This window comes from Leptonotus elevatus, chromosome 10, assembly GCF_054856555.1.
Source record: "Leptonotus elevatus isolate MCC_2025b chromosome 10, RoL_Lele_1.0, whole genome shotgun sequence".
NCBI lineage: Eukaryota > Metazoa > Chordata > Actinopteri > Syngnathiformes > Syngnathidae > Leptonotus > Leptonotus elevatus.
In genome coordinates, this window is record NC_141248.1 from 10,091,371 (window position 1) to 10,113,688 (window position 22,318).

General features: G+C 39.6%; 3 protein-coding genes across 4 annotated transcripts in view; all 3 read right to left on the bottom strand.

Moving 5' to 3' along the window:
• Nucleotides 1-1,827, bottom strand: part of nfasca (neurofascin homolog (chicken) a) — a 121,523-nt gene extending 119,696 nt beyond the window's left edge. Inside the window, exon 1 of the mRNA XM_086088060.1 lies at nucleotides 1,669-1,827. The gene's annotated coding sequence lies outside the window, so the exon portion shown is untranslated. The remainder of the gene's footprint in view (nucleotides 1-1,668) is intronic.
• A 1,963-nt stretch (nucleotides 1,828-3,790) lies between these two features.
• On the bottom strand, nucleotides 3,791-6,393 carry LOC147166975 (uncharacterized). The gene is made up of 2 exons (XM_086087490.1): nucleotides 6,181-6,393; nucleotides 3,791-4,705 (listed from the first exon to the last, which is right to left on the bottom strand). The coding sequence occupies exons 1-2, from the start codon at nucleotides 6,365-6,367 to the stop codon at nucleotides 3,882-3,884; spliced, it is 1,011 nt and encodes a 336-aa protein (XP_085943616.1). The 5' UTR covers nucleotides 6,368-6,393; the 3' UTR covers nucleotides 3,791-3,881.
• Nucleotides 6,394-7,471: 1,078 nt separating this feature from the next.
• zc3h11a (zinc finger CCCH-type containing 11A) lies at nucleotides 7,472-20,764 on the bottom strand. Of its 2 annotated transcripts, none has more exons than XM_086087155.1 (14): nucleotides 20,696-20,764; nucleotides 20,484-20,603; nucleotides 18,790-18,913; nucleotides 18,510-18,692; nucleotides 16,318-16,371; nucleotides 16,053-16,226; nucleotides 14,095-14,172; nucleotides 13,901-13,993; nucleotides 12,101-12,613; nucleotides 11,598-11,665; nucleotides 10,996-11,521; nucleotides 10,248-10,420; nucleotides 9,807-10,000; nucleotides 7,472-8,370 (listed from the first exon to the last, which is right to left on the bottom strand). In XM_086087155.1, exons 1-14 carry the CDS (start codon nucleotides 20,747-20,749, stop codon nucleotides 8,178-8,180), a joined length of 2,547 nt encoding a protein of 848 aa, XP_085943281.1. In that variant the 5' UTR covers nucleotides 20,750-20,764; the 3' UTR covers nucleotides 7,472-8,177. The 2 variants fall into 2 exon arrangements, with proteins under 2 accessions (XP_085943281.1, XP_085943280.1); XM_086087154.1 differs by having other exon boundaries at nucleotides 12,101-12,616.
• Between the last annotated feature and the right edge of the window lie 1,554 nt (nucleotides 20,765-22,318).

Genomic DNA, 22,318 nt, shown 5'->3' on the forward strand with positions numbered 1-22,318 from the left:
AGTCTGACTCGCTAATGCTAATTAGCGCGCTACTCGCGGCACTTTTATCATTTAAAAGAACGGCTCCACGCTGGGAAAAAAAACAACTTTTATTGGAATAACTTGATCGTGACTTTTTCCTTCTACTCTCTAATGTGGCTACAACTTAACAGTGTATTAGACCAGGTGGAACCACACTGTCCCTCAGTGGCCAAACCGGGTACAACATGAACAGCGCTCCAAATAAAGGCACACACAGACAAAGGCAAGACAATATAAAATAATTTAAATAAAATCGATTTTGGGACATTTATAATCTATTCTGAATCGTACTAAATGAGAATTGCGATTCTTATGAGAATCGTTTTTTTGGCACACCCCTGTCACACATGTTGATTAACTAGACTGAGCCAAGCAGCCTTCAGTTATGTACTGTAGTCACTGTGCATTTATTATCTATTTAGGGTAATGGATGGATGGACTGTGGGTTTGCAATATTGACTGCTTTGCTTTTGCTAACATGCAACCGTTGCAACTTTTTGAAACACAATGCAAAGTTTCATGTGGTGCCACAGATCTATATATGGCATGCACAGACACACACGTCAGCACTCATTCTTACTACATATATCCGTTCAGCTCTCATTACACTAGTCAATAAGGCGGCCTTGCTATATAGATGCAGGGTCATTAAAAACAGGTCGCAACCACTGTATAGAGTGTCAGTGTAGACTGTACATTTCTTCTCAAATACATTTGATGCCCGAAGCAGGAAGCAGCAGCATTTGTCTTAATGTAGTAACCCAGCATTGCCCATGTCCGATTGACTCTCCTGTATTGGTGGAAAACAGCAGCATGCACACTTCCTGTAACATCCCAAGGACCACTGGGCGTGGATACAAAAGGTTTGTTATTAATTGCTTGATTGGAATTGGGAAATGTTTCATCTTAATATTGATATTGTTCTCTTTGAAAAAATATCTCATTGGGGCCCAGCGCTTTAATGATGTAAATTTGTCGAGGGCCTGCCACTGTCAACCATGGGCCCTTGTGCTAGTACATTTTTAATATACATGTGTTGTTGTGCTCATTTTGTGGCAGCAAACTGCCACTGAAGTTCAAGGTCATTGTGTAAATCTACTGCATGGTCCGCACACACATCGCTAGTTGTTCAAGAGTTGAGACGTGATGTAGAGCACTGCAACTGACTACTAGCTTGCCCCCATTACAATTTCAATACGCTGTGGTGCAGCGACACAGTTCTGGCAAGCCCTGTGCATCCCACACTAGTGTAACCTTGGTGGTTAAACCGAGTAACTTGATCGCTATTATAGCGTCTCCGCTCGCATATCCTCTGCAATAACACCTACTGTATGCTTACATCACACACACTCACAGCACGGGCCACTGCAGAAGCAGACGACGAGGCGAGGCCCAGTCATTTCAGTGGACTTTGGAACATGTCACTTCAGGTTGCGCAGAGCAGCAAAAAAAAAAAAAAAAGGGCTCCCAAAACCGCAGCATCAGCCAGCGGATGCGCAGGGGTGGGCGATTACAGTGTCCGCAAAACACATACGACTTGTGTGCTGTTGTCATATTTCGTATCGTCACTATACCGATGCGTCAGTGATGGGCGTCACAGTAACTACAAAACAGCAGCGCATAAAAAGTATAAACGTGTCCTTTTACCTGCATGCGCACTTTTCGCCGCGGCTCGCCACCTTTTCAGCTCTGCGGCGGCATCAGAATAGCAGCCACTTCCTCTCGATGCTTTCCGTTACTCGAGCTGGGACGCCGTGTGTTCCCTCTCAATGCGGCGCGGGTTCTACTCCTCTCGCACTTCTTGGATTCGGCACTCCTCCTCCCTCAGCTGTTCTCGCGTTGATCCACAAGCGTGCACGCAACCAGGCGGTGTCAAAAAATGAGTTGCTGGTTCTGTGCCAAGTTCAATTGATTCCGATTTAGGGGAGATCGGGGCTTGTTGTGTCCCTTTTTATACTTTTATATATTTCTTGGAATCAACATATCATATATAAACAAGATGTGTACCAGATGAAAGACAAAAGTCTTAGGTATATTTTTTTTATTCATGTTATTTTCACACTTTGTGTCAGTGCAGTTATAAGCCAGCCAAGTAGAGGGAGTGAACGAGTGACAAGGGGTAAGTTGTCACGCTATATGGAGTAAGATGTCACACTTGATTTTGCAAATAATAAAACAAGGACAAAATGATCCTTGTTTTTCTGTTTTTTTACAGCCAGAGAATTTGTTCATCATTGATCTTGAAAATGACCAGTCATTGAGCAAACTTTAACATTAAATATTATGAAATGGATTAAAGTCGCTAGGAACTGCTGGCATGTCGGTCATAGCCTCTCAGCCTCAAATGCCTGTTTTGCCCCGCTTAAACTGGAAATGTTCGATTAAATTAAATAAAAAATAAAAAAAGCATTTTGGTTAATAGAAGGATGGTTCATCATGAATCTTAAACCAGTCCTGACGTGGGCATACTGTAGTTCGAACAACTGGAAAATAAATTTTTAAACAATAAAACGAAACCTGGCAAACTAATTTCTTATCATCTGAAGAACAATTCTGGCACACGTAAACCGAGTTGCCAGAGGTGCATTTTTAATTGGCCCATTCTTTGCATATGTGACAACAAACCCCAAAATGACTGAGACAAGTTGCCCCAAACTACCATGTTGGCTCAGACACAACCCCTAACCATTTATACGAAGAAAACTACTATTCCACTTTTTTGTTGCGCCCTCTGGTGGAGAAGAAAATTGCAACCCGTGATACAACTAGCCGCAGTCTCCCTTACAGCTATCCGAGATAGTACTGTCCAAAATAATGGTTGCTGAGACTTTTTGAATTAAGGCTACTCGTGGTGTTTGAATTAGTTTCATGAGTTAAGTTAGATTTTTTTTAACCTACTACTGTGCGGCTTGTTTCAAATTATGCACCTGTGTCTGCTAAATGTATGTTTACAATACTATATAATCACGACAAAAACAAATACACAAACTACTATTAACTCATTCACTGCCATTGACGGCTATAGACTATTTTTTAACATTTTTTTCCACTTTTGTTAAGAGTATGAAAACCTAGAAAAAAAATGTATTGTACATTTAGAACAGATATAAAATTTGTGATTAATCGTGAGTTAACTATTGAAGTCATGCAATTGATTACAATTAAAAATTGTAATTGCCTGATGCGATTTTTTTTCTTAAAAAAAAAGATTAAAAAATTATGGCGATTACAATTTTTAATCGTAGTTAATTGCATGACTTCACTAGTTAACTCATGATTAATCACACATTTTATATCTGTTCTAAATGTACAATAAAAAAATTCTAGGTTTTCATGCTCTTGTTCACAAAAGTGGGGCAAAAAATGTTGAACTAATAGAAATAGTTAAAATGAATTTTTGACGTCTATAGCCGTCAATGGCAGTGAATGAGTTAATAATGGAGATGTGAGGGGGAGTGCACATATCGTAAATGAGTGACTTGCAGTGTCCCTGAATACAGATGCGGTTCCCATTTTTGAAATTGTCTAAGAAAGCAATTGGACATGGAACTGATCTGATCTGTACTGTACGCTAAACGTGGATCAAGTAGTTATGCATCACCACTAAAAGGCCTCTGAATATAGAGGCACACACATGGACAATTTAACTTTCAATTCTATTACCGACCATATTCTTACATCCATTTTTTTTTAAACCATGAAATAAATAAACAACGGAATATTTCAGTGTCAATATCAGTACTTACAAATGGACCTGCATAAAACAATGCACCACACAACACATTTTATTCACACAGACAACATGAACAGAGATGAAGAGGCGCTTTAAACACAGCTATGCCGACGAGCATGAATTTAATTCAGTTAGTCGGCTGAGAGTTCCTTGGAAACGGTGCTCGGCTCCAGCTGGCCCGTTCTCGAGTGTGGAGCCTAAAATGTGTGTTGAGGTGTGCAGACTGATTGAAGCATTTGCCACACACATGGCAGCGAAAGGGCTTCTCTCCCGTGTGGATTCGGTGGTGTCTCTTGAGCATGCTGACCGTGGTGAAACTCTTTCGGCACACTGCGCAGCTATATGGCTTCTCCTTAGTGTGCCAACGCATGTGGACCTCCAACTGGCAGGCAAAGCTGAAGCCTTTTCCACACTCTTTACAGCTGTGCCACCTTTGTATGGTCGGGTGAGAGCTACGAGTAGCGGGCGACTTGAGGGATTTCATGTGTTTTAGTAAGTTTACACTTTGCTTTCTATTGGTGCAGGGCAACCCTTTCACCCGCGGTCCCATGGATCCTGACAGATCTTTCTGGGTGGTTCCATGACTATTTGCAGCCGTACCATGAGGATCACCGTGAGCGTCTTTGCCATCTGAATGAACAGTGTGAGTGGATGATGAGCTGCTGGCTGCCAAGTGTCCCTCCTGGTCCCATTCTGTCTTTGTCTCCTGGGATGGTAAAGGAGAAGGTGGGACGGTATCTCTACTGTACACCGTTTGAACTAACAGAGAACGTGACCCAAGTTGTGTCTCAAATTGCCCACGAGGTTCTTCTTGTGGCTCTCTTCCTTCATGTATACATGTGCTGTGAATGTCTCCGAGCTTGGGCTCTTTTTTCACTTGTGGTTGCACACTGCTTTCTTTTCTTGAGTCATAGATGTGGTGGTGATCTTGGGACTGGACAACACAGGCTTCTGTAAAAGTTACAGACATCACTCAGGCAGAGAATTTGGTATAACATTATTTTTTTTTTAGTGATGCATTCCTTTTATCAGCTGCAAAAAAAGAACAACTGAATTTGTTAAACAAGCATGCTTATCATTGTAATGATAACTGCAATATTGTAATATCGCGATGAGTGAAATTGCCACAATATTGTCATGTCACGATATTGAAAGCAGCACATCTGTTAAAAAGGTGAGGCTGTATTCCATTTGTGTAGTTCTAGCAGCCTCAGTTTAACTTTAATTAGGAATGTTTTGGCCACTGCGGTGATTATCCCTCATATAAATCAGTCATACCAGCAAACATATTTTAAAAAAAAAAAAGGCAATATTGTGAGTTTTACACAGTATCATGATTTATTTTTTTTTGTATATCGCCAACCTCCCCACATTATCGTGTTAATCATCGTATCGTGCGGTTCACATCGTGATATTTATCGTATCGTGATGTTTGGATATCGTTACATCTCTACTATTTATACTAATCGGCCCGAGGTAAATGTTTTGACAACAACATTTCTGAATACTATCATATTACTTGTGTTGTGTATAAAAGTTGTGAGTTGTCAAAACATGCAGTACGCATATGATCAAATATGTAAAAATTAGATAATCTGTTACCAATCCATAATATTGTGAATAGAACTACAATTTATGTGTTCCCTTTATGATTAATGATATAATTTAATGTCCATTTATTTATTATTTATCTAATGAATAATAGCTGTACATTTTGGGGAAATTATTTTAATGCAATGGGGAAGGCTTGGATGATCAAGGCAGTGTTGAAATCATTGTGGTCAATGTGGGTACTGACGATGCCTGGCTTTATAGTCACACAGCTGAGTGAGTTGAGTGTGTTCGACTCACTGCAATCAGAAAGTTACCACTACAAACAATAGTACAGGCACAACACAAAAGAAACACAGCAAGGGTATCATATAAATCCATTTCAACTCCCAAGTTCAGTAAATTAATTATTTTGCTATAGCTACAAATTCATAGGGGCCCCCACAATGCAAACTACGCAATAATTGAGACGTCAGAAATTGTTCTATTTTGATGCATGGTTGGTCTTCATTGATACTGTTATCTTATTATGCATTTGTGCACATTATCCTGACGATATTTTACTTGTCTCCTTTGTATAAATATATAGTTACATTTTTTTATATGGATCAGGCTCTAGTTCTGTTTATTCGGAGAAAACCTATGGATTGGTGAAACGAAGTTGAATATATAGTGAACTTCTATCATATTAAGTTTATTGTTATTATATATTTTTACTGAGCTGTCAGTTTCCGTTTAATTGATAAACATGTTATTAGGGGGTGAATCAGTGATACCCACACATAAATTAAACATGTGAGACAAAACATCACATGGGATGTGGCGTGACGCGACAAAAACATGATCGACTGTCAGTGGCTACCTCTCGTCCTTACCTGGTTGCAGTAAGAGTCGTTGGACAGCGACATTGAGAAGCCGTTTCAGGCGCTCGTTCTCTTCTTTAGAGCGGTGAATTTCACTCTGATATTCAACAAACGTGTCTTTGACGGCTCGGAAAATCTCCTCAGCGGCCGCTGTCAGTCTGTCGTTTAGAAACACGTTCAACAGCTCTAGCTTGGTCATGTCTCCTGCTCCCCTGAAGCTGCGGAACGCCCTTCTGTTTACGTCTATTGAACCGGAAGCGAAACCCTGCTGACTTCAGTCAAGTCGCTGTAGCGACAAGTGAAGCCCCCGGCGGCCATCTTGCGTTGCCAATCGCTAAATTTATCCACGTTGTTTTCACGTTATTTTATGTTTATGGGGAGGCTTTTTTTTATTTGTTCATTTTTCCTTTCGGACAATCATATACCCGAAAAGAAATAGGGCAGACGGGATGAAGCCGAAGTTTATTAATTCCCGTTCCCAGGCTCTTATTAGTCTTATCTTGGGAAGGGGGGTGGCAGGCTGATAACAGCCGATAACAGCAAAAACCCAAAATAAGTTATTATAGTAATAGTATGACGGCTGCCCTGTCTTCAGCCGCGAGAGGCAGCGCATTTCACGAGTGGTCGGCTGAAAGGCTTATTATGCCGAATTGTACGGTAAGCATTAACATTTTAAAGTTAGAATGATTTGAATTGGTCAAAAAAAGAAAGAAAAAAAATGTAAAAATTAAAGGAGAAAAAATCTTAAAGCAACAAACCACTGACAAATATTTTCCCTTAATTTGATTAGACAGTGTGTATATCATTTATAGTGCCAATATCGCATCCGATTGATTCCCTGGCAAAAAGTTTAGGCCAATTAAATATCAAAATAATGACATACCCTGGCCTACGCAGCGCCATCTTTACCAGTTTTAGTACATACATGCAATCACTGTGACATAGGCTGTGCTGTAATATGTCACTGTTCTTCTTTTTAGAAAAGTTTCCTGGTCTATTGTTTCTTTCTCTCTTTATACCAATATGTCTGGGAGAAGCGCTGGCAAAATCTACCAAGAGGGTTGGAGTGAAGTTCATTCTTTGAGAGGCTCTCATTACTCCTTTTACTCACCATACAGTGCACTCATAAGTTTACATACGCCAAATGTATGTAAACTTTCAAGCACAACTTTATTTGGCACATGGGCACAAACAACAGACAACCCCGCTGACAACTGAAGGCCAAGGGAGGCTAGCCTCACATCCACTGGAGTATTCTTCCAGAATAGCAGACTGTCTGTTTAATACTGGCAAATAACTCAGCTTGTTAAATAAAAGCCTTTTTTATTTACAGTCATGTGGACAAATCTCTTTGAACAGAGAACTTGTGGAAAATGTGATGATCACCGATCTGTTCTTGACTTTTCAAAGCAATGCAATAAATGAAAAAAGAAAGAAAAGGAAAATGACTATTGCTTAAATAATTCTCAGAGATGTACAGCATATAAACAAACAAATCTTTACCTGAGGTGTCAACATAAGTCGTTTCAATTGAAGCCTACTGAATAAATCTACTGGTAATGATTTGAGAAATAAACAACGTACAACATTTAAGGTAAAGAAATTTAACAGGTAGAAGATGAGCTCCGTGTGATTTAAGACACAAAAATAAAATTCTGACATTAAATTGGCATTTACTGCTTTAAAAAAATTCACCACTGAAAGTAAAAGAGACATTTCCTATTAACTAAAAGCAATAGGAGCAGCAGATTGTTATATACACATATAGATTTTCCCAGTGCATACACAGTATGCACAATTTTCCACGGATCATTTTTGCTTTCTCCAACACTTAAAATCTACCAGGTATCGTTAATGCTGCTTTAGGATAAGATTACAGAAAGACAACAAACGTAAATCCCAAGTACATTTGTGATAAAGGAGTCTTAAGTATAAATAAATGTAGTTAACATGAACAATGTTTGCTGTTGATTGAGCTAGGCCAGGTTAACTTTAAAGGAAAAGCTGCCTCAGCTGCCAATCATGTCTGAGAGTTCCTGCAGTAGGTCGTCCTCCCCAATGCCGGGGTCCACATCTCCGTCCATATGATCATCTGTGAATTCGTTGATGAGCTGCTCAAAGTCATCTGCAGCCGAGGTCGAGTTGCGTGACCCCGCCACACTCTGCCTCCGGGATTTACTTTGCGGCGTCTTCGGGACAGAGCTAATAGACAGAGATACTCATCAGATTAATTTTTGTAGTAAAGAACACTCACATTTACAAGAAAAAAATATTCATTCTCCACAATTGTCTGTGAAGTCCCAGTTTACTTTTTCAGGGGGATCCTTGCCTATTTCAGCAAGACAATGCCAAGCCACATTCTGCACCTTTCAGCGTGGGTTCATAGTAAAAGAGTGTGAGCGCTACTGTATACCGGCCTGCCAGCAGTCCAAACCTGCCACCTATTGGGAATGTGTGGCGCATTACTGCATTAATGAGCGGCCTTGTGAATGAGACATACGCATTGGCCTTACTAACGGTGGTCTGTTCTAAAAAATAGCTAACCAGTGATGGGACACTGACTTGCTAAGAATTAAAAGGAGAAAAATGTCAAAAAAAAATTCTAAACTTATCATGGTACATGTTTCTTAATTTACCAAATATTGGATTTTTTGTTTAAAAATGTAATAGATTGTGTTGAATGAAAGAGTGCTGTTTTGTTTACTCAAGTACTACAAAAAAGGACTAAAATAGCAGCATAAATGAACCCAAACTCAAATTTGCTTTCGAGTGAATCCGCAATACGTGAACCGTGAAGTAGTGAGGGACCATTGCATACAAATTTTCCTCAATTTGGTTGTAAATCCGGCTATTTTAAAGCCTTCCGTTCCTTTTTCATATTTATTACCATATGGTAATCCCCAGGTGGTCTGTTATTTGTACAAATTAATAACGAATCTAAAGTATTGAAAATAACTTGAAAGCAAATCTCATAACTCCATTGGACATTTCAACTGCCTGAGAAGTCTCGTAACTCCCATTTCTTCCTTCCTCTACAGGATCCTTGCGGAATTTTATCTCAACACTGAATTTGGCAAAGAGCAGGAAATGGAGTGAAATAAGAAGTGAAAATAGTTATGTTAGGTACATTTGAGTAAGCTTTTTGTTAAAAATTGATAGCTGTAATTCTCCGGTGCAGAAAGAAGCCCGTAAGAAGTTTGCGTGCAGAACAATTTCAACTAATTTGTCAGTCAGTTAATCAGCTCGTAGTTTTTTTGTATTGCATCACACCTAGAGTTTGGGAAGCTGACAAAACAGCAGCTGTTAGCTCAGGAATAAAGCCCTTCTCTAGTCGGGGGGCTAAGTGCAACTGCAGACTTTGATGGCCATGGCTGTCAGCGGTGATGCGTCCATTCTATTCTAGTTTTATGACCGCAATTTACATTAGCGTTTTACTATAATTTTGCAGACATGGTCTGTTGGTGATGATGTGCAACAGTATAATAGCAATATAATACATAATACCAACTTTAACAATGCAGTGTTTGGCAACTAAAGGAATGTGCTGGGTTAAAAAAATAAAAAATAAATCATGAAAAGTAGTGTTTTAGGAAATTATTCCACCAGACAATGATATAAAAGATACAAGAATGCTGTACCTTCGGGAAGCAGAGCTGGCCTCCATGGCAGTCGCAAGACTGACATCCAGCTTGGTTTCTTGGCTTGGACTGTATTTTGAAACATGGATGATTTGTGACTCCTCACTTGAACTGCGGTTGGGTTCCAACAATGTGCTGGGACTACAGGAAACTTGAGGCTTCAGCTGGGCCTCTTTACCGCAGGATGGTAAAACCTTTAATGCAGTAAACATCAGCCAAGGTCAGTGAACATATGAAACTATTTATCTCAAGTCTTTCTGTCATTTCTGTAAGTATCAAACTGTTGGGAATCAAAGTGTTCTTCAAACAGAGATCCTGCAAAATAAGTCCCTGTAACAAGCATTTTTTCACTTGTGCCTGTTACAACGAAGGCAGTGGTTGACGCGTCTGTCTACTGTACACTTTCGTTCCCAGTAAACAAACAAGACAAGTGAAACGTACCTCCAAGTCCCTACTTGCAGTTTCCTGCTGTGATTCCTCTAAAACTATGGAGGCGCTGTTCAGAGGTTTAACAGCAGCTACGGCAGACTGCGCTGCTCTCTTCCTCTTCTGGCCTGCATTCACTTGCAAGGCAGGCTTCATGACAGATGGCTTTACATTCAGTTTGGGCCTCACTGAAAAAGACAGAATGAAAGTAACACAAGTGATTCAGACTTTTTATATTTCATTTAAAAGAGGAGTTTGAAGTTCGAAACAATTGGATGGAAACCCCACTACTGACAAGCACATCTTTGCTACAGCTGCTACATTCCAATGTGACTTACTCATGAGGGGAAATGTTGCAAAACAAAAAATATTAGCGGTTTGATGTTCTGCTTTTTGGAAGGTAAATTCAATTACAAATCCAAAAGAGGTGACTTAGCACAGCTGCATGCACAGCAAATGATGACAACACCCCTGGGTCACACTGCAGCCTCTGACAGGCACAAGATGGGGCCAGAGGAGGAATTATTTTTCCAATTATAATTCTGTTAATATTCAACTGTCAGGTCATATAGACCGATTTGAAAACTAGAAAACTGCCCCTTTAACTTTATTACATGTTTTTGAAACTTTGAAAAGGTTACAGTATCACGTGCGTCTGATCAAATGATAAGATTAATAAGAATTTAAAAAGGTAAGCGCTTCCATTGACCATATCCATGAATAACCAACTTAAATGTTTGTGACAAAAGCAAGTGCAAGGTACCTTTTCTGTCTGTAGTATGTGTTTTATCAGGAGTAGGCCTCTCTACTGCCGCACAAAGGTGTCTCTCTGGAGCAGTCTGCTTGGCTGAAGATGGTGAAATTAAGGTTCTTGTGTTTTTATACAGGACCTTGTTGGAGCTGCCCGGACTCAGTAAGAGAGCATCTTCCTGAGGGGGGGTAGGGGGGGTTAAACTTCTGACGACAACTGAGCTCACAGTTGTGATGACTGCCGCAGTGTTGCTTAGAGGGCACTCGGTCTCAGATTTGACCGTTTTCAGCTTGCGAACAAGAACATTTTGGGCAGGTGGGACATTGTTACTATCCGGGGTGCTGCAGGTAGGAGATGAAGACTCTGGTGGTGTAAGAGTCTTCTTCTTCAGCATACTACCCACTAATGGTTTTGGTGAAGAGGCTGCATCAGATGCCTGCTGGCTGATAGAACCCTGTCCAGCCATTTCCTGTTTGCGGAGATGTTTTTCACGCATAATCTCCTCAAATGTTTTGACTTTGACAATTTTGGAGGTGGTCTGGAAAGGCAAAGGAAAATTACAGTTACAAGAGAATTCCAATCAATCAAACCACAACAATGATCACAGGTCTAACCTCAGGAGCGACAGGAGCTTCCCATGTCCTTTTAGTCACCTCAACACTCCTTTCTGCCGTGATGTCACCTGCAGAATTCAATAAGCTTGTTATATGATGGCAGACTATACATTTTAAAACTTACGCATCCATCCCTTTTCTACACTTATCCATACTAGGGCTGAGGGTGAGCTGGAGCATATCTTAGCAAGCTATTGACAAGAGGCAATCACATGGCACATATACTGCCAACCAACAACCATTCACACTCACAGTCATACATAGAATTTAGAGTCTTCAAGTAATGTAATCAACGTTTTGGAGTGTGGGAGAAAACCTGAGTACATAAAGAAAAACCCACTCCAAAAGGCCAAAGACCGGTTTCAAAATCCCAACCTTACAACTCTGAGGTGGATGTGCTAACCACAAGTCCACCATGCCACCTTTAAATATGAAGAAAGATGCATGGAAACTAAAATGTCTACATGTCTTCATTGTGTGATAAACATTGGAAAAACTCTTACACTGAGGTGTCAGTTTATCGTTTTGCCGCAATCGTGGCTTCTTAGCACCATTCTCCTCCGTGTTGGGACTCTTAACTTCATCATACTGAATTCGGGCTGCCTTTTCCTTGCGGATTTCCTCCAATGTCTTCACTCTAACCTCCCCTACTTTTGGGGAATCAGGGTGTGGCACTGCAGCATCTTCATATTTGCCAGGAACTTTTTCAGCTGTTGCTTTGAACTTCTTAAGACTTGGATTCTGCTCCTGCTGATCCTCTATTCTTTTCTTCTTTGTGTGGAGGATTTCAGTGTGGAGTTTGTTGTGGTCAATGGAGTGTTCCTTGATATAAATTGCTCGTTTCACGGCCTTGGGCGTCTGGACGTGTGCTGTCTTGGTTACAGTGATTTCTGTATTCACAGGAGGAAGACAGTCACTCTTGCTATTAGACTTTGCTGCCTTTTCCATTCTTATTTCCTCCAGAGTTTTGATGTGAATTTGTTCAGGTGTGCTCTTTGGTACTGTGCAGCTCTCTTCTGCTGACAGAACAAATACATAGAAGCATTATTTAACAAGGAAAACTACAATTGACTCAGCCACCACCAGGGGCGACTAAGGCTACGTTCACACTGCAGGGCGTGATGCCCAATTTGGAATTTTTTGTGAAATCCGATCTTTTTATGTACTGTTCACATTACAAAAACAAATGCGAATTTTGGGTGCGAGTCCAAGCTCCACTGTTTTTGGTCTAATTTTCCCATAAAATGTGAATTATGTTATTTTCTTCTTCATGATTCATTCATTTTTGACTGGTGCTACTTATAGTCCAGAGCAACTCAGTCATCCTAAATCAAGGGACATAATATACTCACGTACACATGAAATTACGAAAATGTGTCACATTGTATACACATTTACCAGTAACTAGGGATTGTATTGATTGTATTATGTGTATGCTTGTGGATATTTTTATTCATCCAGGTCATTTCTTTCTTAGTGTGTTAAGTCAAGAGGGACTGTGTGTGCACTGAATGCATTGCGACGTAAATAATGGCAGCGTACATCCAAATTAAGTTTCTACAAAATGTATTAAAGGAACAGCAACATGAAAAATAAACTTTTTGGAGCTTTTAGCCATGTTAAAATGCTAATTCCTCACCAAAAACATGACCAAAGTTGTGTTTTCCTCCATTCGCCCCTGTATGAGAAATTCTAGGTTATTCTGCTCTCCAAGCACCAGCCCCTCCCAACCTGAGGTTGTGCTGCTTTTTTTCCCTTCTTCTCCTTTCCTCTAACCTCTCTGCTCCCCTCCTCTTCTATGATTTCTTGCAGCAAGGACCCGTTTTGTTTCAAATGTTTATTTAAGAATTGATAGCTTGCGTGGCCAAACGCAGAGATCTAGCAGCCCGTGAAATTTAGAGTCCATTTTAAAAATCGTCTTAAAACCTATCAGTATGTTTCGTGGGCGAAGCAGCCGGCTCGGACGTCATGAGGGGCGCGGCAGCCACGGGGAGAGGCGGGGTTTTACCTGAACCAAGCGTTTTGACTTCCGGGTAAGAAAAATAGCCACCGAAGTAACTCATATTTCATAAGAAATTACATCGCGATTGTGTCAAAGGTAAGATTTCATCGTTATATGCCTATAGTTAACTGTGGAAGGGCTTAAAATACCATGGTGTAGTCCCTTTAAACCAGAAATGACTTTTGAAAAATGAATCTCATAGTTATGTTAGTAACAACCAAATAAATAATACAGAGCAAATTTGTCATTACAATCCTTTTAAAAGGGCTACTGCCTGCATGCAAACGTAGTCAATGCTTACCTTTCTGACACGGTGTTTGTTCCTCTTTCACAAATCTACCCAAACGCTTGGCCAGGCTATTTTTCGTAGGAACAACCTCCCCATGTCCAATACCTACACATGGGACAAATTGTTGCATTATTTTTCACAAGTCATTAGATTCTGTAAGAGTACAATGATCAAGTTGACAAGATGAAGCAATAATTCAAACTTACAGGTAGTGTCTCTTTGTCTCCCAAGCCTATCAGCAACAGCACCTCTTGATCTCAAAGTTTCGTCAAAGACAAACTTGCCTAAGATTGAGAAAATGAAAATAACTATGTGGCAGTGTGTCCATTTTTACCACTTATCTAATAAAAAATCATTTCTATGCTCATTGTCTGAGACAAGGGAACAGCATAGTTTTATTTTCTCATGTTATCATTTCAGTGTGTTGGCACCCTTAATTAAATATTCTATACTACCTAGGCTCCTAAGCCTGAGGAGGGTATTTTGACTTGACTTGGTGTGTACCCTGAATGCACCCATTAACAGGTATTTTGGAACTCTCCCCATGGCCAAGTGTGTAAAAACATACAAGGAATTTCTCTCTGGTAGCTTGAGCCACTCTAGTATTACAGTAACAAGCAACTATAACAAAAGGAACATCTAGGACATAACACATAAGTACAGAGGATCGGTAAGCAATGTAACAATACCATTAGTGCAGTAGGACTGAACATTGACAGTTATGCAATGATGCGGAGTCAAACGCAAAATAAAGTGACCACTAGTTCAGTACTTTCAATACAATGACACTTGTGCACATGGTGCAGAGAATCATCACACAATTTAAGGGGACCACGAGTGTAGCAATGGAATATATGCACGGCAGCTCATGACGTATTTCCAGGGGAAGAATATGGAGGCACACGAGGAAAAATAACCTCATTCTTTAAAATTGTGTTTAACGTGGATTTTCGTAGCTTGAAAAATTATTCATACCCCACACATTGGACATGACCAAAATTTTGACATTTTAAAGTTGTCATGCACGCTGACAAAAATGACTCTATGGTGCCACCGTCAAGTGGAAAAACAAAATACAATCCAGGCACGTTTGACCTCGGCAGGGCTACAAAAATTAGCAGACACGTGTACGGGGAATTTGGTGCCCAAATGTATGCACCTGGACCAAGCTGATCAGCACAGACTTTCAGCCAGGAGAGAGAAACGAGCTAATGAGTGAAGAATCTAGGTGATTTTTCAACTCAAAATGTCAAACCGTTTAGATTTTAGGAACACAACTTTAAGCCATTAAAACATTATTATTTTACACATGGACCAAGTATAAAATAAGAATGTATCTATCTCATATTGCACTTAAAGTTGTGTTCTTAAATCCTAAATGGCCATATTAGAAATTTTGTTTTATAACGGGCAAAAGCGTTTTACAAAATAAATTACGACAAAGTAAAGGGTACGTCATGCTCGTACTCCAGGACATTTGGCGTTGCCGTACGACAAGATTGGGATGGTAACTGAATAAAAAACAAACAAACAAGATGCCTACTTCGAGCACAGCCCAAACTTCAGCTCACTCTCAGAAAAACTGAAAAATTAGAAGTTTATTCGAGCGCACGTACTCGCTCGTGCACCATGCACGAGCTTGACACAGTGGTTGCAGTTAAACTTTAGGCCAGAGGGTGGCAGTCCCGAGTAAAAAAGTGACAAACTCCACAAGGCTTCTTTAAACAAAATATATTTGGGGACATTAAGAAACATGCACCATGTTAAATTTGAATAAACTATTTAAAAAAAAAATATTTTTTATTTTTTACTTGGGTTTAAATTCTTTGTAGCAGGTCACAGTGTCCCATCATTGACAAGCTATTTTTAGAACAGACCCCAGCTACTCGTGTTGTCCATATGGACACACTGGCACCTACACGTGTATACTTAATTAAAAGGCCACTGTTAACTCAGCTCTGTACCAGCCCATGATATTGTGCACGGTTTTTAAGAGCTCATTACCGGTGACAGACATTATTAGCGGTTATTGTAACCTTTACTTTTTAAACCACGGTAAATTGTCAAACCTTCTATTGTCCCATTTTGTTCCACTGTAAAATATATCTATAGATATGGATCAAATTGTCTTTTATTGGAGAGATGCACACACCAATTTTTTTACCTTCATTTGATGTATTGAAGGGTAGCCGAATGGCTGAAATGATGTTTTCTTTCTCGCCATTCGCAGAAATATCAGCACTCTGTATAGGAGGAATAGCTCTATTCATGCCAGCTTTTAGGGCCTTCCTCAACCGAATCTCCTCCAGAGTGCTTACTCCAAAGTTGTGTGATTCAACTGTTAAGAAAAAACATTTCCATTTAGCGCCCATAATCACTGAAGGGAATTTCAGTATTTGGCTCCAATTTTTGTCTCCCGCTGAACTCACCAGGCTTGCATCTTTTTCTAGGGGAAGGGCCATCTCCTTCCTCTGAGAATTGGTCTGGTAGCACAAATACACAAATGTTATAATGGAACAAATGGAAAAAATACTTTGATTGTATGGACAGTGTACAAATCGTCTACCTTCTTTGACATGTGTTACGAATGGGTGGTAAGTGTGCAATAATACTCTCGTGTATTTGAACCTTAAAATAATAGAAACCTTTTATTAACACATCTTGTAACTGTTTCAAATTGTCAAAAAAAATATCATGTCCACGTTATAAAGTAGGGCTAGGCAATAAATCAAATTAATTCAATTAATGTCATTTAAAAAAATCAAATAGTTGAAAATTTGCTCAATCGTGAAATCAAGTGGCATATAAAAATAAATACACTCTTGTCTTATGGATTTTTAAAAGTTGTTCTTAAGTTCTGTTACATCCAAACGTTAGTGTGAGTTGTAATTTTGCACAAGTGGCAGAATGCCGAATGGGTAGTTTACAAGACGTGTTTACAATAGTTGCTAACAATTTTATTGTGACATTTAAACAAGTTATGCATAACATACGAAAAGCTATTTTTTTGCACAAGCTATGAATGTTAAGGTTACATTAAAACTTATTTAAAATCGGAACATATCATTGTCTGAATATTTTGCACAGGATTTATTTTTAAATAAATGAAACCTTTAAATGTTTGTTCAGTTTATTACTTTGATTAAAATGTATTAAAATCGTAATCGTCTAGAATGAATGGATACAGATTTTGTTTTGTAGCCATATCGCCCAGCCCTACTTGTACAGTAACTATTTCATATTTTACATGTTTTCACTTGGATGTGAATGTGGTTGAATGATTAATTGCATTTGCAACGTAAACGCGATTTGAGAAAACACGATTTTCTAATCACGGACTCTGCGCGTACGTTTCTGTGAGGTTTTCATCTCACAACACATTGAGGCGGGTACCTAACATGTTTATCTTTTTCACCTTGCAAGATAAAAAAAAAAAAGCCTCACCGTGTGTGTTGTGTATTTTATGTTGTTTCGGCTGCCGTCGTATGTTGGGAACACGGGTGTGTGGATGTGTCTGGTGGGTTCTGTGTGCTGGCCATGTAAAGTAAAAGGGTTGACTTCTTATGTTTGAGTGCATACACAGAGACAATAGTGTAGGGATGGGAAATGATGAGCTTTTTATGGTTCCGATTCCATTCTTGATTGTGTTTAACGATTCAATTCTTTATCAAGTCTCTTATTGATACGTTGTGGGGGGGGGGGGGGGGGGATAACTGGCAGATTAGCATATACTTGACTTTGTTTTATGTGTTAATTGTATTTGTAAATAATACACGTTTAAAAATAAATTACCTGACAAACCTAAGAGTGAGCTCTTAACCCCCTGTGCTGAGGCTCCAGAGGTGGCACTCTGAAAATATTTTGAAGTTTGGTTGACTCTGAAAATTTCTGAGAACCAGCCGGGGAGGGGGCAAATGTGGTCAGGGAGGCCGCCCCATAGCACCCCTATGTCGGATATGACAGAGGAAGACCGTCCACATCCTAGGACTCCTCGATGGGGTGTAATGGGGTCCCCCGTGCTTCAAGAACAATTTATGGGTAAGGGTTTTGGGGAAGCTCAATGTACTATACTGTTTTGAATAAAAGCACACTATGTACTTAAGTGAGCGTTTCTTTTAAGCAGACAAATGTTATCTGCCATTCTGCCACTAGATGGTGCACTAACAGAAGTTGGTCAACTTTTCCCCCCAGCCCTAATAACCTATTATATCAGTGGTTCTCAAACGCGTTCCTCAAGTACCCCTATCCAGCCTGTCTTCCATGTCTCCCACAGCCAACACAGGTGTTTCAAACGATCAGCTAATCAGCAAGCTCTACATGAAGCCTGATAATGATCCTCAGCTGTGTTGGCTGAGAGTGACATAGAAAACAGGCTGGATAGGGGTACTCAAGGACCGGGGTTGAGAACCAGTGGCCTATATGATAAATTGAGTGATTAAGATAATGCTTCATTTGCCTTTATCTTATCCTTTACTGCATAATAGAGTTTATAATTTCTTGTAATAAAGATTAATTGCTTGTTTGTTGGAAAATACATTACAAAAGTACCTTGAAAATAAAAATAAAATTACAATCCCATTTTTGTTTGGGGGTGGAGACCACAATTATATAGGAAACTCACCATCTTCATCCTCATCATCATCTGCTGGATTAATCACTACAGGTGGATGAGTAGGGCTTGGGACTGGTTCCTGGCTTTCTGTCTTCATGACTCCTCTCAGCTGGGGATTGGGTGCAGTGGGTAAAGGAGTGGCTGGCAGGGGGGATGGCTCTTCATGCTGCTGTTCCTCATTCTCACTTTGACCTGGGATAGTGTTAGTGATCATTTTTGTTGAATTTCACAGGTGGGGTTGAAATGCTCTTAAACGTTGTAATGTAAAATAATCTAGGAATACACTCACTTGTGTCTGGTGGGATAAGAATGCCATCAATATAACGTGGCTTTTCATGGAGAAAGGCACAGTAGGGTTTCTGGCAGCCAGCTGGATGGGTCTCCCAATAACATGGTATTTCCTTCCGTTTTTTCTGTATCGATGCAAGAGTGTAACAACAACAATAATCTTAGAAGTATGGTCTGATCATATTCTTCCTATATCAGTGCATACTATGTCAATACATTTGAATCTTTTTTAACCTTGGCAAACTAAAGGTGCAATGAGCATCAGTAGATAAAAATGGGATTGTCCAAAATTGAGATTGATTCTAAAGAAATTCAATAAAAAGTAACAACAACAACCATGGACTACAACAGACGCCAGAAGCAGCCGTGTCTACTCCAAAGAAGCGCTGCCCCCGTAAATGGAAAGCGATCGGGTCTAGTTGACAAGAGGCATTGGTGGCCTGACATACTGCTAATGTTAGACTTTGTTTTTTTATATCCAGAACAATTAGCATAGTAGGGGTGCACTGATCAATCAGCCCGGATTGAGATCAGCTAACATATGCACCGATCACATTCCCCCACCGCCTACGAGATCTGGAAATCTGTGATTGTCCTCTTCTGCTACGAGATGACTAATAGGCTTTTCATATTTACTTGAGAAAACTACTTCATGTGCAGTTTAAACAACTGCATTGTACTGTTTAATAGGTATTGTTCAATGTTTTACAATAAAACAAGATTGGCACATTGAAGGTGTATGCTGCTTGCTATGAAAAAAAAAAATCAGGATAGGCAGATTAGACTTTTTAAAGATACGGTGTGTAAAAGTTGACCACTATGTGCCAAATAATAGAATGGGGCCCAAGTGCTTGCATTTCGAATCACGTGAACTACAGTGACTCGGAGAGATGACACTTCGTGGGCCTACCACAAATAATATTATTTGGCATGAATGAGGGAGGGAGCATCTCGGCGAGCGACAGTGACTTGGCAGCTGGGGAGAAACCTGGCAATCAACGTCAAAAGACCGAGCGAGCTGAAGTTAAGCGGAGCAGCTAACGAGAGCGGCTAGTGAGATTTAGCCGAGCCCTAGGCGGGATCCAACGGCTAACAAGAGCGGCTAAGTCAAGTCAAATCATCTTTATTTATATAGAAGTGGAAGAAGCTAGTAAAAATCTTTCAAGAGGAAAGCAGAGGGCGACAAGCGGTGGGAGCCCGAATCACGAGACTCAGCGACAACCACCTGCAAGCCCCAGCTGTGGAAAGTAAGCGGCGATCAATCCATTGGGTCAGACACTAGCTGTAGGCAGGGCTAACTACATTTGCGAAGTTGTCTTTTGGGCATCTGTAGCAGGAAGATGGCGCTGAAACATGTTAGCTCTTATAAGGTGACGCTGCAGCCATGTAAAATAATTACCAATTACTAGACCTACAATTATATATTTAAAAAATTACGTTGATGTTATGGAACGTTTTTTTTTTTTTGCATATTACTGAAATCAATAGTGGGTTTAACAAGTTAGCATTCAGTGATTTCCTTAAAAAAAGTTGGCATCTCTGTGTTTGTAATGGTTGGATCCTCATGGAGCTAAATACTGTGGTCCAAACAGCTCTCAGTATGATGCAGTACAGTTCGACATCTAATATTTGAACAAACTTGTATGCGGTCCACACCGTTTCATTGAATGCTATCTTTTTTTAAATGCTTCTTACTGTGATTTCCATGTGGCGAAACTTGCAGACAGTTCGGAAGCAACGTCCCTCCTGCCAGAGATTGCAGACAGTCTCATTGCCCATCGCTGCTTCACAGTGCCTGAAAGGGCAGCTGTCTCCCTTATGGAATAAATGAGAGGGAATATTATGTGACTTAAATTTATGAGTTTATCAGATCAACTGAACATTATTTGTACATAAACATTGCTTACTTTAGAGCAGGTAGAATAGTAAAAAAAGTAGCAGTCATCTCCATTATTAGTCATTGCGATGCTGGTTTAAGTCTGATTGGCACCAATCTTGATACGACCTCCGCAGCTGCTTCTTCCAGGCTAACAGGACTCCCTGAAAACCCAGATCAATTCATTGTACAGTCTGGATTATAATTAAAGAGATTTTGAAATCTATGATTATTTAACAGGAAAATGTTGACCACAATCTCAATAAAAATGTGTTTTTTGTTTGTCTTACATTTATCTGATGCAAATTACCTGGGGTGGGTACAGACGTTTTCTATCTCTGTTGCAGGTTGATGATGGAGTGTCCTTTTTCAGTATGAAATCCTGGAGGAACACTTGATCCATGAGATAAGAGGAAAGTGGGAGGTGGGTCGCCCAACACTGATGGTGGCTTCGAGTCCTTTTCCTTTCTTTCTTTCCGTTTAGCATTTTTTTTTTTATTATAATTTGCAGAACACGAATTAAAAAAAAATTGTAGTTTAGGAGAAAAAAAGTGAAAATGCTTAATCTCACGTTGCAAAAAGGGCAAAAGTGCAGACTGGAGGATGGTGAAAACAACTCTTCTTGGGCTGGATGAAATTTTGCACACTTGGAAACATTTGTATGATAAAAGAAGGGAAAATGGCCAGGTATTATCTACCAATGTCGAAAGGAAAAAAATGGTCTTCTGCCCATGTATTCTCATAGGAAGGTATATTTTCCATTTCCACGGATCACAGCAAAGGGCCAAAGGATGGATTTAAACCTAAAAAATATCAATCAAAAACACTCCCCACAGGACTGAAGGGGTTATTATTGAACAAACTTGACAATTCTTAATATAGGGTAAAACATCATGAAAAAATATATTTTGTTAGTCTACCCCAACAAATCAGTACATTATCATATCATACCATCCATCCAGCTTCTATCCATTTTTCTCAGTTAACTAATCACGTTTATCTTCTGCAATACAGTTGACATGCATTTTTAAATGGTTTTGTTCCATTTTAAATGACATTAAACAGCATTCAAAATCAGTTAACAATTGCTATGCACAAGTCTCTTTTAAAATTGGTTCCCAAAATTCCCTTTGATAACATGGAGTCATATTTGTAGACAGATTACTTATAAATGTATTATTTTTTCTACAGTTATATTGCTCCAAATAGTTACGTAACCTCAAATTACATTTATTCATGACTCTACTCAATCCACGATTCATGATGATCACTTACCACTAACGTCCAGGATTTACTCATCCATTAGTAACCAAATATATATTATATCAGCAATCTTCTTGATCACTTTCTTCTACACATACGATTTGACTATTCCGAAACATTGTAACCTACAGTGTGTTCCTAGGACTGAGCCTCCCGCAATGGAGTTTAGAACAAGAAAAGCTACTCAAACAAACACACTACGCCCGGCAGCAATGAACAAATGGAAGGAGCTTACCTAATTGTTTGGTTAAATCCAGATGGCGACTTTAACGGCCACGATGTGTATGTTGTCAAAATAAAAATAGAAATAAAATCACGTAAAAACGACGAAAGCTGGCGTTGTTGATAAATCACTATTAATCTAAGGTTATAAATACAATCTGAATGGTTT

What these genes read in the sequence shown, in the direction of transcription:
- LOC147166975 (XM_086087490.1), bottom strand. Translation starts at nt 6,367, where the DNA reads ATGACCAAGCTAGAGCTGTTGAACGTGTTTCTAAACGACAGACTGACA. An exon ending in ACGACTCTTACTGCAACCAG is followed by an intron (nt 4,706 to 6,180) that starts GTAAGGACGAGA and finishes TAACTTTTACAG; the next exon opens with AAGCCTGTGTTGTCCAGTCC.
- zc3h11a (XM_086087154.1), bottom strand. Translation starts at nt 20,749, where the DNA reads ATGACTAATAATGGAGATGACTGCTACTTTTTTTACTATTCTACCTGC. An exon ending in ACATACTACAGACAGAAAAG is followed by an intron (nt 10,421 to 10,995) that starts GTACCTTGCACT and finishes TGTCTTTTTCAG; the next exon opens with TGAGGCCCAAACTGAATGTA. An exon ending in GCCAGCTCTGCTTCCCGAAG is followed by an intron (nt 8,371 to 9,806) that starts GTACAGCATTCT and finishes TCTGTCTATTAG; the next exon opens with CTCTGTCCCGAAGACGCCGC.